Source organism: Mytilus edulis, chromosome 13 (genome assembly GCF_963676685.1).
Source record: "Mytilus edulis chromosome 13, xbMytEdul2.2, whole genome shotgun sequence".
Classification (NCBI taxonomy): domain Eukaryota; kingdom Metazoa; phylum Mollusca; class Bivalvia; order Mytilida; family Mytilidae; genus Mytilus; species Mytilus edulis.
Window position 1 is genome coordinate 854,776 of NC_092356.1, and position 19,024 is coordinate 873,799.

Genomic DNA, 19,024 nt, shown 5'->3' on the forward strand with positions numbered 1-19,024 from the left:
AACATACCAAAATAACATTAACTGTACCAATTTTCCTGCACCAGATGCGCATTTCGACAATACATGTCTCTTCAGTCATGCTCGTGGCCAAAATATTTAAACTGAGGGGCGGAGACAAATAATCTCCATAGAAATACGATATGCGATACCACTAGTTATTCCCCATAGACTGACCTAATCACAAACTTATACATGTAAACTTAGCATAATTGTCAAAGTCAATAGACCATGATTTAGGTGGCAGGGCAAAATAAACTCCATTGAAATGAGATGTGTCAATGCTGATTGATACAATTGTATACCAAATAACATTGATCTACTAATTGTGGTTCACCATTAACTAGACCTTATCACTAACTAATACATTAAAAACGACGACACTGCCAACGCCGCTGATGCCGGACACAGCATACATGTATATGTTTCGTGTTTTGACTCTGTCAAAGCGGGACAAAATAGTTGGAAAAGGCTTACTCTTTTGATTGAGTTAAGCCATTTCAATAATATTTTATAGAGGGTCTTTCTTTGTTGTAATGTTACACTATTGTTTCAAATAAGAATGATAAAGGTAAATGGTTGGTACTACTAAAACGTTTAAACCCGCTGCAATGTTGACCTCTCCTAAGTCAGGAATCTGATGTTCATAAGTTGTCGTTTGTTGATCATTGTTGATGTGGATCATAAGTGTTTCTCGTTTTTTTTAAATTTTATATAGATTAGACCGTTGGTTTTCCCCTTTGAATGTTTTTAAATTACACTAGTTATTTTTTAAGGCCTTTTATAGCTTGCTGTTTGATATGAGCCAATGTTCAATGTTGAAGACCGTACTTTGACCTACAATGGTTTACTTTGATGGAGTGTTGTCTCACTGGCACTTATACCACATTTTTACATCCTGCGTTGGTCTTTTTCTGTCATATTGTTTGTCATAAACTGTTTTAGTACTTATTAAGCTATTGATCTTCTCGTCTAAATCGTTTCTTCATGAGAACATTCTACACCAGCTATAAATACACCATCAAGACAGTTTCATTACAGGAAAAGAAATAATCATAACCTTAAACCCATGTTTATTATGTTTTCATTTTCATATAAAATTTGATTAAAAAGACATAAATATGTGAAATATCAGCTGTTTGTTGTTCTATGATTTTCATTGCCGTCCATATTTGGAAAGTAATTGTGACATTCACCAATACGTCGGACATCTGAAGTCTGGCAGTGAATACTGCCGCCAAATCTGTATGAATCTCTGTATGGTACACGGATACATTTAATACCTGAAATATATATAAAAAGTAAAAAATCTAAAACAGTCTTTTAATTGTTTACAAATACGTTTTTATTATATTTTGAGATTAAATAATATGAAATAATCTCTATGAAAAATTGATTTTTTCATTTGATATTCTATCCGAATTTGAAGCAGCCATTTTGTTTTGATTTTAGGTCAAATTTAATCATTATCATCGGAGATATTTAGATAAGGGAGCTACCATTTCATTTTTATGACTTTTTTTACATAAACTGTCATCCTGCCTTTTTTTGGTAAAGTGTCTCATCCTGCTGTATTTTTACTCAAAACTCCTGTCCTAGCTATATAGATATAGGAAGGTACATGAGGTATGAGTGCCAATGAGACAGATCCCCATCCAAGTAACAATTTATAAAAGTAAACCATTATAGGTCAAGGACCTTCAATCCGGAGTCTTGGCACCTAAACAGCAGGCTATAAAGGGCCCCACAAATTACTAGTGTAAAACCATTCAATCAGGAAAAGCAACAGTCTAATATATGTAAAATCAGGAAATGAGAAACACTTATGAACTGCATAAACAGACGACAACAATTGTACATCAGATTTCTGACGTAGGAAAGGGGCAAACATTTACAGCAGGCTTAAACATTTAAATGGTAACAAACCTTCTCCCTTTTCTGAAACAATAGTATATAATTGATTGATTGTTGGTTGCTTTACGCCGCAACAATAGTATAACAATAAGTCACAACATAGAAAGACACACTATAAAATATCAATTGGAAGGCGTAACACAATAAAAAAACGCAAATTAACACAGAACGACAGAAGAAATTTGATCTTTGATACCTGACTGTAAATAGATAGCTAATAACAATTATAAGTAAATAAACAGGTTTAAATAAAGTTTAAGTATGATACCGCTGTGAAATGTTAAACAATTTGTAGAAAATCATCACTTTTGAAAAAAATTAAAAAACCTGCGTCGTATTATACACATGTAAATGAAAATAATTGTGTTGTTAAGTATACTTCTTCTTCTGTGTGTATAATCTGTCTGCATTTTTTCAAACTTCATCCTAGCCCCCATACAAATCAAATGGTAGCTCTATAACAAACAAATTAGTCAACTAATTTTCACATATGTAAAATGTGAGCAGCTACTCATATGAACAATCTTGATAAAATGAGATGTTTTTGTAATACTTGTAAGCTTTTAATATGATCATTTGCAAGTAATATTTTTAGCATGCAAATTAGGTTAGTTTCATATGTGAAATATGTTTTGCTAACAAAATGCTCACCTAATTTGCATGTTAAAAACCTTATATATGCAATCACATTAGATCTAATGTAAGCATCGTTTGTGCAAATTGTTAGAACCATTTGGTAAGGGCAGTAACTGGAAGCTAATTCAAAGCCAAATGATACACAAATAAATAATCTAGTTTCCCCCAGACTAAAACATAAGTGGAACCACTATCTAAGATAGCATATCCTAATCAGGAAATAAACAGAATTATAAAGGAAGAATATGTCTGAGGACAGGAATTCCTTTGCTCAGGCTTCAAACAATAGAAAATAGGACGGATTAACGAAAAGATGGAAAGGTGGATGGTCAAGGGTAACACTTAATGGCCCCGTCTCCCATGGCAGGCATATACAAATAGATTTATCATACCTAATGACTCAAGGAAGTTGATGGTAGGTATTTCAGTTTCTTCAACAATTGCTTTATCTGGTCCTACCATTAGCAGATTAATACTCAGCCAGGCACTAGACTCACAAGACTCTGGTACAACCATGCTGTTAGGAAATGGAGCATCAATTATCTAGAAAAAGAGAGGATAACAAATATATAGATAAACAGATTAATACTCAGCCAGACACTAGACTGACAGGACTCTGGTACAACCATGCTATTAGGAAATGGAGCATCAATTATCTAGAAAAAAGAAGGTTAATTTACACTGTTCCATTTAAACATATATTTGTGGACGCCGACTAGGCTGACAATGGAATGTAGGATTGCACCTATGTCTCGCTTTTTCGACAAAAGTCAAAGGCTCGAAAAAAAAGCAAGCAGACCCTTTTTCTTTCAAAACCTTTGAAAAAATAACAAACAAGATTGTTTCCATAATACACAATTGCCCTACTCGCACTGTCATTTTCTTTGTTCAGTGCACCTTGAAATTAGGGTATAAACTCTAATTTGGCATTAAAATTAAAAAAAGATCATACCATAGGGAACACGTGTACTAAGTTTCAAGTTGATTCAGGAATTCAACTTGACCAAAAACTTTAACCTGACGCTTGACTAAGGGACAGACAAACAGACGGACAGAGGCACAGACCTACACACATAATGCCCATACATGGGGCATACTAAAGGTGACATGAAAACAAGGATTTATAAGATATTGAAAAAAAAACTAAAGAATGTATAATTGTGTATTAGAATCAGGAAAAGAAAAGTTGTGGTAAGCGGAAAAAATGTGTAATGCCACCATATGAAAATAAACAAGATAATTTTTAATATCTAACAAAAAGTCAAAAATCAGGGTAGTGGTTTTCAGAGCATTGCTTAGTTCCTTGTGTTGCAGGTTATAAGAAATTATAATAACTGATCTAACTTATATAGATACTCACTTCCCAAGATGAACCTGTGAATATTCTGTCTTTATCTTCTTTTGTGATTGGTCGATCTGGAGGGTTGACGAGGATACCTTTCCTTTCATTGGTAGGTGGTACTAATGGGACCAGTGATGCATCTATTCAATTTTGAAAATAAGAATAAAACAACAAACTATAGACTTTAACAATGTGTGTCCTGAATCAATCACCCATGAAATATTTAATAAGACTTAATGTATTTTGTATAGGACAAGTTCAATAAAATCATACATGGTACCCCAGGTGAATGCCATTTTATCATCTGTTGGGAGTGTCATAATTTTTTGTTTACTATAAAATTTATCTGATAGTCTAATAATCATCAATTGAGCTTTTACCCTGTAACCTCTCACACGCAACTGTTACTTTATATACTTTACAATAATTATTATGACAGTAGTCGTAAATACATAAATTGGTACCTTAATTACTTCTATAAGGAGATAATTATTGATAATAATTTTACTATTTACAGTTCTTAAGTCCTATTTGTCAACTACATTATTCAATAATTTAATTTTGGATGTAACGCGTCTCCTGATTAGCTGACTTTGTTTTGTTTATCAGGTCATAGACATAATTTTTTCATGTGACCGTGACGTCATAAATGATTTTTTAATAATTAACCCCAGTTTAAAATGAAATTAAGAATTATATTATAAGAAATGACTGTAACATTTGTTCTGTGTATGAAGAAATAACATCAACAATGTGATTAACACGTACTAAAAAACGAGTAATCATTGCAATTATAGGACAACACTTTATCTTCCAAAAATTACATTTTTATTTATTATTGTTTTCTCATGATTATAGCCAAAAGCACAAACAATTGTAAATAAAGGGCAATAACTCCTTATTCATTTGTTTGGTCAGAGAAAGTCAATTTGTTAAATATAAAATGGTGGACTACTAACTCTAAGGTCATGCAATCATCTTGACAAATATTCATATTAAAAATAAAGAGGTATTGGTTTTCTTTATGACAAAATTGAAAACCAATATACAGCTTACTCAATAAAATATATTAAATATGTTTCAATATGTACAACCTATATGTACTGGATTCAGATCACCAGGAAAGTGAACTTCGTGTACTCGATAACCACGAGATTTCATGTGACGTCTGAGCCAATCAATGCCTTTTCTATTAGCTGTCATGCTCTGCTGCACAATCAGATCTTTTCCAAGTCTCAAAACTTCAGCTGCGTCAAAACACTAGTAAAATTTAAAAAAATATTATACAATATAAAAATAAAATATGTCTAGTTTTTCCTTCACAGGTGTATCTGGAGAGCATGATTTTAATTACAAATAGTAAAAGTACTCTAAGATTCTAACATGGTACCTCTGTGTAAATAGTCAGCACTCTAACTGATAAAGCTCAGAAGCTTTCGGCTGGATTAATATCTACTACCCGTACTAAGAGAAACAATCCTGTCACACATGTGTTGTATACCTCGCTGCCGGAAATGATGAACATAATTTCCTCTGCGTGTAGGCAGGTAACAGTTAGTGCCGTCTGCCATCCATGTGGTTTTGTTTATGGCAGTAGAATAAAATTGATCGATATATTAAAACCGTGATTCAACCTTACAGTCTCCCAGACAACAAAAGGTTTGAGGCCCACGACACATTTATATAAATATCAATCGCCATATTGGTCTTCAACTATTGTCAACCTGTACCAAGTCAGTTGCCAGTATTTCTGTGTTTTTTTCTCTGCTATATTTGCTTTTTTTAATGTTTTAGTATCATTCAGGCAGTTAGTTTTGTTGTTTAAATTGTTTCACAATTACTCATGCAAGGCCTTTTATTACTAAAAATCTGGTATGAATTTTGCTAATTGTTGAAGGCTGTACAGTGACAAATAGTTAACGGCATAAAATAAAATATCCACAAAAATCACATTTTTGTTCTCAATGCATAAAAACTGGCATCCACAAAAGTTTGTGTCTGATATCAGTCATTTTTTTATTTATTTATAAATACTTACCGGTTCTGCTTCATTGATTACATATTTATAATTTTGTATCCAGTCTTTACGTTCCTGACAATTTGTGTCGAAAGGAAAGTCTGAATTATACATGTTTTCTGACATAGTAGGCTTGGGAGCCATCGTCCATAACATATCTTCATCCTTCTCAAAATAATCATTCAGTATTGTCCTGCAAGATTAATTCTTTTTATTTTTACAGTATTGAGCAAAAAAATGTAAAATACCAATTTTATACATAAAGATTATGGCAAAATAGAAAATTTAATAAACGAAGTTACATTTAAATTCCTTTCTTTTTTTCTCCAGAACAACCTTTAAAAACAAACCCTCTAATGTGTATACATTGTTTGTATTTATCTGCCTCCTTAATCATATATTAACCCCTTTTATAATGAGCTACAAACGTAAGAATCTTATGGATCATCTGGGTAATGGAAATCTTTTTTTTTAATTGAAAATATTCCAAATAAAATAACACTGTATCTTTAACTCTCCTCCTCTGATTTTAGGCATATTTTTGGGGGTTTTGTTTTGGTTGTACACGTGGTTAAAACAAAACTTATCAATCTAATATCTACCTGTATGCCATAGACTCAAAATATCGAGCTCTACTGCTCATAGTGGACTCAATGATTTCATTCCCGATTACCAGCAGGGTGTCACGTGGACAGGAAGCTCCGTGTTGATGCTCAATTGAAAAGAACGGTGTCCTCACAGGTTGTGTAAAATCAATTTTATCAGGTCTTCTGACTGTGACATTACACTGAAATCTAAGTACCCTCTCTAAGTTGTCAATCTGGAGAGCTGCTTTGTGTATGTATTCATCGCTCTGTTTTCCTGTTCTTGGAAAATATATGAAATGATATTTAATAATTAAGATCCAATTTCAATCCTATATTTTAATTTAATCCTACTGCAATAATCAAGGTTAATTACTTTTATATTGCAGAACATTTATATATACTTTTAGACAAATATGTGTGATGGAATTGCTTCTCTCCATTAGTAGATACTTTTGTTATAGTCAGTGGTAAGAGGATAGGCAGATCCAGGGGGCCTGGGCCCCTCCCCCTTCTGTGGGAACAACTTGATTGATTATATAGGGAATCACGTTCTTGAGATGACAATTAATTTTGTAATAAAAAATATGGCTCTCCGGTAAACTATGTTTACTGTGTGTAATGCTGTGTGTTTGTTTATATCACATTGGCTAGGCTTGAGATCTCACAATACTTGTTTAGTTCCACTGCATTCATGTACCTGTCCAAAGTCAGGAACCTCTAGCCTTTGTAAGTGGCGACATCAAAAGTTCAATGTAGGATAAAAAACTTAATTCACATAGTTTTTTCACTGACCCCCCTCTCCCCTCTCTTAACTTAATTTGCGAAAAATAGATTGACCAATATGCATATATGTAAAATCGATTTTGGATAAACAAAACTTGCAGCAATTTTTACCCCCACCCCTAAACTATTTGTTTTAAGTATTTTTATCCTAAATCAATATTTTGATGTTGTTACTGACTTGTCGTGTATGTTTTTTCTTCTTTTTTTTTTGTTCAATTATATATTTATTGCTGGTGTTTTGTTGGGTGTTGTCTCTTTGAAAGAATCCTTGTGACCATGGTAACCATTCTTAATTTTATTAAAACTTAAATGCTAGAAGATTTACATATACATGATATATGTCTCAATTAAAAACAATCCTTTTTGTTCAAATGACAGACAACTAATGTTAAAGAATATTTAAAATAACTGTTTTTTAGTATTTCAAAATTTACATAAAATATATGAAAAAGAAGATGTGGTATGATTGCCAATGAGACAACTGTCCACAAGAGACCAAAATGATACAGACATTAACAACTATGCATATTAATTATACACTTAAAAATATTTGGATTGCCCAAACCCTACCCATACATTGAGACATTGGGTAGAAAGATAGGCATTTTTTTTTAATTTTCTTTCTTTCAAAGCGAAATTGAAGTGTTAGATAGTTATATATGTGGTTTGAGTGCCAATGAGACAACTCTCCATCCAAATAACAATTTATGAAAGTTAATCATTATAGGTCAATGTACGGCCTTCAACACGGAGCCTTGGCTCACACCGAACAACAAGCTATAAAGTTAGATGTCTATTTAAGTCTTCATGCCTATCTTAATACAAAAAATAACAGCAGGACAATAAAAGATTTTGAGTAGGCAGTTTTTTTTCTGGATAGGTATGGTTAAGGATGTACACCTCTGAGGAGCCAAAAATTTCTAGAATTAAACCTTTTTTCCAAACCTGATTAAATGGTGAAGAAAAATATCATATGGTGGTGCGCTTCTTTTTATGCTACAGCCCTTTGAAAGTATAAAATGTTGATGATTTTCCCATTTTTCATCGATATTTACCCATTTTTAAGCTATTATCGTGAAAAAAATCACAGTTCCAAAATTTAACTTTTTTTCATACTCTCAATAAAGGTGAAGTAGACAAATCTGAATAAATTCATCTAAAAAAAAACTATAGATAGGTGTTAATTTAAGAAAGTTTTATCATATTTTGCTACTTTTTCTTGTCAAATTTACCATGTTGTCAATTTTGTTAATTTGTGATTTTTCTCTGTTTAAAGAAGAAAATGCACATTATTTCAACTTCCTTGTTATAAATGATTGAAAAAAATGCATATCTATGAAATTTGAAAAGAAAAAGTTATATGGGATGTTTATGTTTCTGGTAAAAATCATTTTTTGTACCCCTCACCCATTTTTCTCACAATTTCAGCTAAAAAGACTGAATTGTTTGGTCGTAAAATTTGAAAAATTCATTACTCAAAAACTACTTATTGGAAATACAAAATTCTTTCACAGAATTAAGTTTCACTATGATAATAATCAAATTCATTGCTATTTTCCACTTGTATCATATGTTTTGGAAATAATTCCAAACGATATTTCAATGAGACTGAATGAGACTGAAATGTCAGAAGAATACATCCTTAATAGACAAACAAACCTATTTTTTTTTGGTTATGACCTAATGGTTATGGCCTAATGTTTTTTTTTTGTTATGGTTTAGTCTTAGATGCATAACTTTTTTATTAGTTGTTAGTGGCTTTAAACTAGCTGTCACCGATAACTGCGAGTACTCTCAGATCTGTTCGTTGTGTCTTTTTGTGTCGGGATGTATAAGTACCCGGCCACGTCCACTTGTATTTTTTGTCCATCTGATGACTTAAGCCTTTACAATTGATTTTTATAGTTTGTTCTTATGTTGTACTGTTATACCACTGTCCCAGGTTAGGGGAAGGTTGGGATCCGCTAACATGTTTAACCCCACCACATTATTTATGTATGTGCCTGTCCCAAATCAGGAGCCTGTAATTCAGTGGTTGTCGTTTGTTTATGTGTTACATATTTGTTTTTCGTTCATTTTTTTACATAAATAAGGCCGTTAGTTTTCTCGTTTGAATTGTTTTACATTGTCTTATCCGGGCCTTTTATAGCTGACTAATGCGGTATGGGCTTTGTTCATTGTTGAAGGCCATACAGTGACCTATAGTTGTTAATGTTTGTGTCATTTTGGTCTTTTGTGGATAGTTGTCTCATTGGCAATCATACCACATCTTCTTTTTTATAAACATTTAAAACTTATTATTTATAGTATAGTATATTAATATACATGATTATCACATATGTTTCCATACCTGCTAGTAGGTAAATATCCTGGTTCTTTTTGAGGTGTACACCAAAAATCTGGTACTCCCAATATGATTTCTTCTAAAGGATCCCATTCATTGTGAGAGTTCACAATTTTCATCTTTGAATCAGCTACCTATACGTTATTATAGAATATCAGCTGAAAAATAATCATTGGTGTTACTTGAATCTGTAAAAACATACAGTCCTTCCAGAATTAGGATGATACATTTTGTAATCAGTCAGGGGACTTACTTAAATGAGTGAATTTCTAAATCACTGAATTAAGTAACATTATTTCCAGAAAGATTGGAAGTAAGAGTTGTCTTTCTTTAATAATCACCTATTTATGTAGTACAAATTAATCACTAGAAGAAGTGATTTAATTTTAGTATACATGTAGCTTTAAATATAGAATGATCCAGGGACTATAATTATGTTTCTAAAATTATCAGAACCAACATCTGTGTTGTCTAGGATGACCAGGTCATTTCAGGTGATGACCTTGTACTGAATCTAGGATATTGACATTAAAATCACTAGTTTAAGTGTCATACCTCAATTTCATTCCCAAAAATCACTTATTTAAGTATCATTATTTTAATAACTCCCACTTATTTCAACACACCCAAACAGTGAAATTTTTATCGGGAACAGTAGAATTTTATCACATAATTTGAAAGATGAAACCTTGAACTTTACAGGAAAAATACTCCCACTGCTGGGAAAAATCTGTTAAGAAAGTATCATTCCATTATGTACAATGTAAAGCCATTATTATAGCATTTTTTCAACTAAAATAGAATTTGCAGATAAATGATAACATCAATTCAAAGGCATAAACCTTGCTACATAAAAGAAGCAAAAAGTTCATTTTTTCCAATTTTATTAATGAAAAGATATTGTTTAAACCTATGTGTTTAAAATTTTGGTAAAACTACAAAATCACAATTTGTGACAAAACTTCAAATTTGCTACTCAAATAAGTGATTTAAAAATCACTTATTTCAGTAAGTCCCCTGACTGGTAATCATTCATTATACATGTTATACATGTAATATAAACACAAATTAAAGAAATTTTAAGGGGGATTTTTTTGTTTTGCTACAGTGACTTCATTTGCATGCTGCATCCATATGCCATCTGTACATGTTTATAAATCTAACAATATTGAATAATAATTGAAATTGAGATGTTTCCTTTATGCAGTTAATATGTGAAACATTGTGTTATATATGTCGCCCTGAATTCGGCTGTTGTCTGCTCTATGGTTGGATTGTTGTCTCTTTTACACATTCCCCATTTCCTTCTCAATTTTTTTAAATAATCACCACTGACAGCTGAAGAATTTGAGTGTAATGCATGATTATTTAATCTGTATCTAAATAAAATTAAAAAAGTTAGTTTTTAAATAGAGTTATTCCTCTTTGTCCCAATAGTACTTTCTCTTTGTGATTTGTATCAATTTTAAATCAAAATATGCTATAAAAATTGGTTTTTAAATTCGTTAAACGAATTTTGATTTGCTTATACATGTTAGAGAACTTTATTGAGTTAAAAAGAATATTTTACCATTCGTGAAATCGTACTACCGTTTTCTTTGACGGCAGTATACCTGTAACATGTAACATTTATTATTTTCACACACCATACCGTTGTTCTTAATGTTTCATATATATGGGGTAGTTCTTTATCCTTCTGTTGATTATTAGGAAAACATACCTTTACGTAAAAACTATATATTTTAAACGTGTCAAAAGATATGCTTGAAAATACTGGCGATCAATCTCTGTAGAAGTACCACATGTTTTGTGTTTACATTCGACCGGAAGTAAGAAAAAAAACCGTTTGCGGTTGGCTATCAGGTGTGGTCAGCAGGTGTCAGACCACCAATTAAAAATCCCTATCTGTTTAACCAAATTTTGCAATTTTCACAGCTTTCTAAATATTTTACCTTAAGTTTAACTTCGTAGAAACCAGGTATATCCTTAATTGTACATGTATCAGCTTTCTACATGCCAATTTTCACCATATCTTTAATTAGCCTTCTAACAAAATAACTGACCTTCAAACAGAAGTACTCCAAAAAAAAAAACCTGGTTTTCTGGAAATCTAAAATTAGTATACTATGGAGCGCATTAATCCTCAATTTTTAATGCAAACTCGTAGACAAGTAAATTTTGGATCAAAATGATCTAGATATATTTTTCTTTCACGAAAGTTTCATTTCTGCAAATTTGTTGGTTAGTTTAAGTAAACAAGGACATCAAAAGCACTATTTTGTGTCAGAGTAGGGCTACTTTTTTTTAAATTGGAGGGAGTAATGGTCTGACACCTATTTAATTTTTTTTTGGTGAGGGCAGTGTTCGCGCGTACCTGCATGCGGGGGTATAGGGGTACGCGTAGCCAAATATTGACTTTCGTATTCATGGTATTAGCTACGTGTTTCGTTATTTCCTGACTTTAGAAATTTAGGGAAGATAATTGCAAACAATACTTCTAAATTTGTATTTAATGTATTTAATAGTTAGAAATTAAATGGAAATGCACGTTAAAAGAATAAAATTATAGAGGAGGGCCTGGACAGGGTATTGGGAGCATGGGTGAGAGGGGGTGGGAGAAGGGAGACGGAGGGGGCGGAAGAAAGGAGAGAAGGGCAGGAAAAAGGAGAAAAGGGGATAAAAAGGAGACAAATATGTATATTAAAATTATTAAAATTTAGCAAAAAGTAAAATCACAAAAATACGGAACTCAGAGGAAAATCAATTCGGAAAGTCCATAATCACATGGCAAAATCAAATAACAAAACGCATAAAAAACGAATGGACAAGAACTGTCATATTCCTGACTTGGTACAGGCATTTTCAAATGTAGAAAATGGTGGATTGAACCAAGAAAACAATTGTTTAATAAATGAGTTAATCAAAAGATTCAAGAAAGTGCTAACAAAAAGTAAAATAACAAACAAACAAACGACTCCGAGGAAATATAAAAACGGAAAGTCACTGCAAAATCAAACAAGTTATATTCCGAATTTCTTAAGTAGAAAATGGTGGATTGGACCTGTTTTTTTTTTGCTAGCCAAACCTTTCACTCAGTGTATGACAGTCGCAGAAAATTTCCCAAAATGGCAAAGAAACGAAAAAAATATTCTGCCGAACCTCGTCACTAATTCATTCCGATCTCTTATATATATGGAGAAACACTAAAAACTAACAATTTCCAGGATTTTATTGTGTTCCCGTGCATGTAAAGAGACACATGTAACCATCATTGTTTGTTTTAGATAAATTGCTTCAAAGCTAACTGATATGCATATAATTTGGCAGAAAAAGGATGACATTACTTAATATAGAGTAACGTGTTTTTTCCTGAGAGGTATTGAAAAAATATGTAACGGGATCTGAACGGTGTTTGTTATTTTGTTTCCATTTCCCCTGTCTGGTTTTGTAAATTTCCTATTAATTCTTCTGATTTAGTTTTATTTCCAACTAACAGTGTGCACATTAAGCTTAAAAAATGTTATTGAGTGAACAGGGATTTTCATGTACAATTTGAAATGATTGATTTGAGGTTGCAAATGTCTAGTGGCAAATAGTTCAGGCATGTTCAGGACGATACAATACAATTTGAAATTGTTGTGTCTAAAAGACGCATTTAATTCTAATAAAGCCATCAAAAAAGGTTACTAATAAAAACATTCCGTCAGTTGCAAAAGTGAAAGATAAATAATACATGTTTTAATATAGTATATTCTCTGTATGCTGTAAACGTTTGGGTAGTGCGCATAGTTGCAGACAAACCTTGCAAACTGTATTAAATGTAAGTTCAACATTCTGACATTCGTGAAAAAGGATACAGTGAAAAAATCTGAGAACATACATGCATCCTCTAAAAGTAAAACACTCGGTACATTATAAAAGTTCCACCTTGAAATTGTACACTGTAGAAGGAGGAAGTCGGACTATGTGCTCTGTGTGCCTTTATATATTTTCAAAATACCAAAGGAGAAGGGTTCACGAAGGGTTAAAATTGGCCCTAAATTTTTAATGTTTTTTAAATCGGGCCAAACAATTACAAATTTCAAATAGAAATACTTGTGATGATACTGTTAAGACTTAAATATGCTTTTTTGGCACTTTCCTTAAAAAAAAATTTAAGCTATGATCGACCCCTCAAAATATACATTATTTGTATTCTAGGTCAATTTTGGTCAATTTTGTCCAAAATTTTAATGATTGTTTTTGGCATAATTAACATTGGCCTACATCCACGATCCAAAAAGTTTTTATATTGATGAATTATATATAACATTTGGAATCTTTTGTTTACAAAACATTTTGGATTGTAGGTGGCGGCCAAATTTTTCATCAAGCTTTTAGGTCTGAAAATTGCCCAAAATCATCACAATTTGACAAAATGTCCAAAATGGGCCTAATTTGGAGAGTATTTACCGTATTATATACTTTTATAAAAAGAACTGATTTATTGAGCATTAGGACTTTTGAAATAGATCCATTTACGAATCAATTTGTGAACATTTTGGTGTTTTATGATAAAGTTGATATCTTAGGCCATTTTTGACCAAAAGTGAACCTGTCATTTCAGAAAAGTCTTGACTGAATATGCCCACTTTTGGTAAATATTTTTTTTTTAAAGTTGACATAAAGAAATTGTAGCACTTCGAAATAAGTTGTATAAACCCTAAGCTACATCCTATATATCGATTACGTGAGGGACGGGTGACCAAATGGACACGGGTAAAACAGTACGCTCGTGACGCAAAGTTAGATATTGCTACTACCACGAAAAATGGCGCCAAGTAAATATTTGACAAGGAAATTTTCTTAGAAATGCTGAAATTAATATTTCAAATTTTATATGAAAGTAAAGATTGTTTCTTAAATTTTCACATTATGAAAGAGAAGGAATAAAAATATAATATTCATAGGCTTCGGAAGACACAGATTATCAGAAAAAAAACGTTCACTTGGCGTTGTCCCATGTAACAAGCTTAAAAAACATTAAACTCAAGCAATTCGCGAAATGTTCACGCAACTCTTCGAAATTGTGCATGAATGTTCTATGACATGATATATTTCACTACTGGTTTACATGGCCGTCTCAAAGTAAAATTAGCATAGATATTTTGAAAAGAATATATATAAATGACTGTCTCAGGGGAAATTTAGTTTGGAAACCTGAAACATTTCAGTTAAAAAAAAAATTGACATATAATTTATCAATTGTAAGCACGATCGTTTTTTACTAAGTGTAAGCTCCAAAAGTTCAAATTAATGAAAGAATTGAGCTGCATATTCAATTCAAAACAATAGGTTTGCAATGTCTTGCGGTAATGTCCGAGTAAAACTTTCTTGCCTTCACAAAACTTTTACTGCCAAAAAAACAGAGATTTGATTTCATGAAGATTATTTTTCTGCTTTGATTACTATACCAATAAAAAGTACTCTAAAAGTTGAAATTGTTACACCAAATTGTATTCAGATTACAGGGTTTCCTGTAAAAATTAAGGATTAATGAAAATGTCTTGCAAGGTTGTCCGTTAACATTATTTGACGTCGCCACAATGTCATACTTTCAACAAAACGAAATGATGCACATATTACAAAAATACACATCTATAAGACAATCAAAAAGTTAAGACAACTTCAGTGTCATAACTATAAGCCATGTAATTGTCTCTTCACGACTTGTACCACTGCTTGAATAAAATCATATTCGGGTTGTTTATTTAATGCAGCAATATTCCCCCGAAAAACACATTATTACTAGAAGTAAAATGTAACATCCTATGTAAATTATAAAATCATATGGGAATGGAATATCTCGGCATTTCTACTTTGTTTACTATACTTTGCATTTTATTTTTTTTTGGCGTTCGGAGCGCGTTTCTGGATTTACCTTCATCAAAATTCTGATTATTCTTTTATTAACTTAGGTTTACATAGGTTTTTTTACTGATACAGGAACTAAAGTTCCTCTTCATCAGTCTCTATATCTAAATTTTCTCCACTTCCGGTGATTGTTGATATTTAATCTTCGTACACCATTGTTTGGTTCATCCAGTATTTGTCTAGTCTGTTCTTAAATGTATTTGTGGTTGGTGATGTCACTATAATTTTTGGTAGAGTATTCCATGTTTTTACCACTCGTAGAGCAAAGGCATTCCTCCTTAATTCTGTTCTTGCTCTCTGTGGAAATATTTTCAGACTGTTGCCGCGTACCCCTGTTTTTGTAGTCATATCCTTCCATAATTTAACAAATTGTGCCGCCTCTTTGTCATATTTTCCGTTCAGTATTTTATATAATTCAATCATGTCACCTCGGACCCGTCTAAAATTTAGAGATGGTAGTTTTAATTTTCTAGTCTCTCTGAGCCTGAGTATGTTAAATTCTTTAATCTTGGTAGTTGTTTAGTTGCCCGGCGCTGCACATTCTCAATCATGTCAATATATTTTATTTTATATGGATGACATACTGAGCTTGCAAACTCTAAATGTGTTCTTACGAGTGTCTTGTGTAGTGGTTCAAAGGTATCTGACAGTGTATCTAAATATTGGAAAGTCCTTCTCAGTAGTGCAAACATGGAATTTGCTTTATTAACTTTCTCACTTATATGTTTTTCGCCGGGAAATTTAATTCAGAGTCAATAATTACTCCAATGTCTTTTTCTTCAGTAACTTATATTTTCTGTACAGTCCAATACTATTCCAAAACTTGTTACACTTAGAACACTGATATAGGGAAAGTTGTGCGCCAAAATAACCAAGTTCAAGGACAATTTTACTCTTCTTCTTTGTCAGTTATTCCATTCCAAAAAATCATTTTCTGCCTGATTTTCAACGGCTGCTTGTACTATGTATTTACGATAAATTATATCCTGTACTATTTTCCAAAAGAATTTTATTTTAATTTTTTGCAAGCAGCGTTTTTCGCAACCATTTTAAAACGAATTGGTTTCTTGCGAAATTGCAGTGATAGTGTCACAAAAGTTCCCCGTATTTTCACACATTATCCTGCGTTTCTATAGTTTGGATTTATACTTTAAAAAAAAAACATCATCAGGAAACGGCGTGCATCAGAGTTAAGCTGGGGTCACACATTCACTACTTTTACTGCCGTCCTTGACAGGACTATTTCCGATTAAAATTTGTCAAAAAAGGTTGCGTTGGAATGTCCCTCCTAGATGGGAATTTGTACGCGTCTGATCAAGTTGCAGGCATATTGCACCCTATCTGTCTATCAATGTATCTCTTTTAAGGGCATCTCCTCCTGAACATCTGGATGGATATTGAAGAAATATTTACACGAGAAAGTTCTAAATGTTACAGGGGAGATACTCGTTACTTTAATGTATGGCATTACTAATCTTCTAAGCGAAACTCTTTCTGAATGTTGAATGGATTTTAATGAAATGTATGTCAGAAAAGGTAATGGAGAGAAGGTGTAAAGAGTAAAGATCTGAAATTTAGTGCAATCAGTCAAAGAATTACTAAGAAATACTTCTTTGAAATATTTTTTTTCATTCAGGAAATTAATCGAAAATCGTTGTTTGTTTTTCGGTCCTTTGCGGTTAGTGCCGAAATTGTGTCCAAGTTTTAAAAATATCCATATTTGTTAATTTACCGGCATATTTCTTCCATTTCACCAATCCTTTGGAAGTTTTTACACCTCAAAATCATAAAACGGTGAAATTGTGTCCCCGGCGAATATGAGCGCCACACTCTACAGAATTTGAATACATGCAGTTATGTTAAAAAAAAACTCGAGTGTGAAAGTTATTTTCTTTTGAAACAGAAACAAAAAGTTTTAAATGGCAGTGGCTATTTGACCGGCAAAACTACAAATCAAAGCCTTAATTTAATATAAAAAATTACCGGTGTGGACACATATCAATGTGGATAGTAATTATTGTCGAGCTTGCGACTTCTGTCAAAAAAATCTCGACTGGCATAGTAATAGGTGTCAGACCACCAATTAAAAGTCACTATCTGTTCAACCAAATTTTGCAATTTTCACAGCTTTCTTAATATTTTACCTTAAAAGTTTAACTTCATAGAAACCAGGTATATATATCCTGAATCGTACATGTATCAGCTTTCTACATGCCAATTTTCAACAGATGTTTAAAATCATATAACAAAGAAGCGGTCTTCCGAATAGAGGTACCACTAAAAATAACCCCTGGTTTCAGTCTGGAAATCTTAAATTAGTATACTATGGAGTGCTTTAATCCTCAATTTTGAATGCAAACTCATAAACAAGTAAATTTTTAGCTCAAAATTGTCTTAATGTATTTCTCTTTCACCAACAGTTTCATTTCTGCCAATTTGTTGGTTAGTTTAAGTAAACAATGACATCAAATGCACTATTTTTTGTCCGAGTAGGCCTACTTTCACATACATTCTAAATTGGAGGAGATGGTGTGACACCTAAGAGCGATCCAGAAGGGTGCGGCATTAACAAACTTCTTAAAAGATTAATATTTCAGAAGGTAGAATACCTGAATCTTCCATACTTTGTATACATCTGTCTTGTGTTATGAAGTTTCTGTCTGTCACATGTCCATGCATTATCCTAAACCTGGTTCAGGGACTACTAGAAAAAAAAAGATTTTGCATTCTTAATTTCTCTCTTATGAGTAACAGGGTAACTTTTTTTGGGTATATACTTAACTTGCAAAGTCCATAGAGTCCATTAAACAGTATGATCTCAACCTTATTTCATGGATAAGTGAACAAGGTAAAGTTTTCGTAGTCCAGTCCTTATCTCAGATACTATTACAATAGGTCTACTATATTTGGGTATGGAATGATTGTAAGGTGTACATGTCCAACTTGTAGATGTCATCTGACCTTGACCTCAATGTCAGGGTTCAGTGGTTAAAGTTAAGTTTGTGTGTTTTGGACCGTTTTTCTAATACTGTATGCAATAGGTCAACTATATTTTGTGTATACAAAAATATTTAAGGATGAAGATGTCATTCCGGCATGTTTTGTTTGACATTGATCTCATTGTCATGGTTCATTGCCCAATGTTAATTTTCAGTTTTCAACGGTTCTGTTTTCTAATACTTTAAACAAGAGATCAGCCACATTGGGTGTATGAAATAATGTATGGTGTATATGTCTGCCTGTTAATTATCATCTGACCATGACCCAATTGTTAATGATTATTGGTAAATCTTCAGTTTTCCTTGTTAAGGTGTTTCTTAGATACATGACTATATGCAACACACCAACTATATTTAAAGCATGTTATAATTGTAAGGTGTACATGTCTGTCTGGCAGTGTTCACAAGTTAGAATATTTTTTTTGTAATAATTTGATGTTAGCTAAATTTAGACTATACACCAGGTAAGCCAACATTTTGAAAATAATTTGT

The 19,024-nt window shown here is 32.3% G+C and overlaps 1 protein-coding gene across 2 annotated transcripts; it reads right to left on the reverse strand.

Moving 5' to 3' along the window:
- Positions 1-1,053: 1,053 nt before the first annotated feature.
- Positions 1,054-11,689, reverse strand: LOC139502134 (glycine amidinotransferase, mitochondrial-like). Of its 2 annotated transcripts, none has more exons than XM_071291509.1 (8): positions 11,573-11,689; positions 9,627-9,778; positions 6,509-6,772; positions 5,928-6,099; positions 4,984-5,149; positions 3,908-4,029; positions 2,940-3,090; positions 1,054-1,280 (listed from the first exon to the last, which is right to left on the reverse strand). In XM_071291509.1, the coding sequence occupies exons 2-8, from the start codon at positions 9,737-9,739 to the stop codon at positions 1,129-1,131; spliced, it is 1,140 nt and encodes a 379-aa protein (XP_071147610.1). In that variant the 5' UTR covers positions 9,740-9,778; positions 11,573-11,689; the 3' UTR covers positions 1,054-1,128. The 2 variants fall into 2 exon arrangements, with proteins under 2 accessions (XP_071147610.1, XP_071147609.1); XM_071291508.1 differs by lacking the exon at positions 11,573-11,689 and adding an exon at positions 11,341-11,453.
- Positions 11,690-19,024: the final 7,335 nt, after the last annotated feature.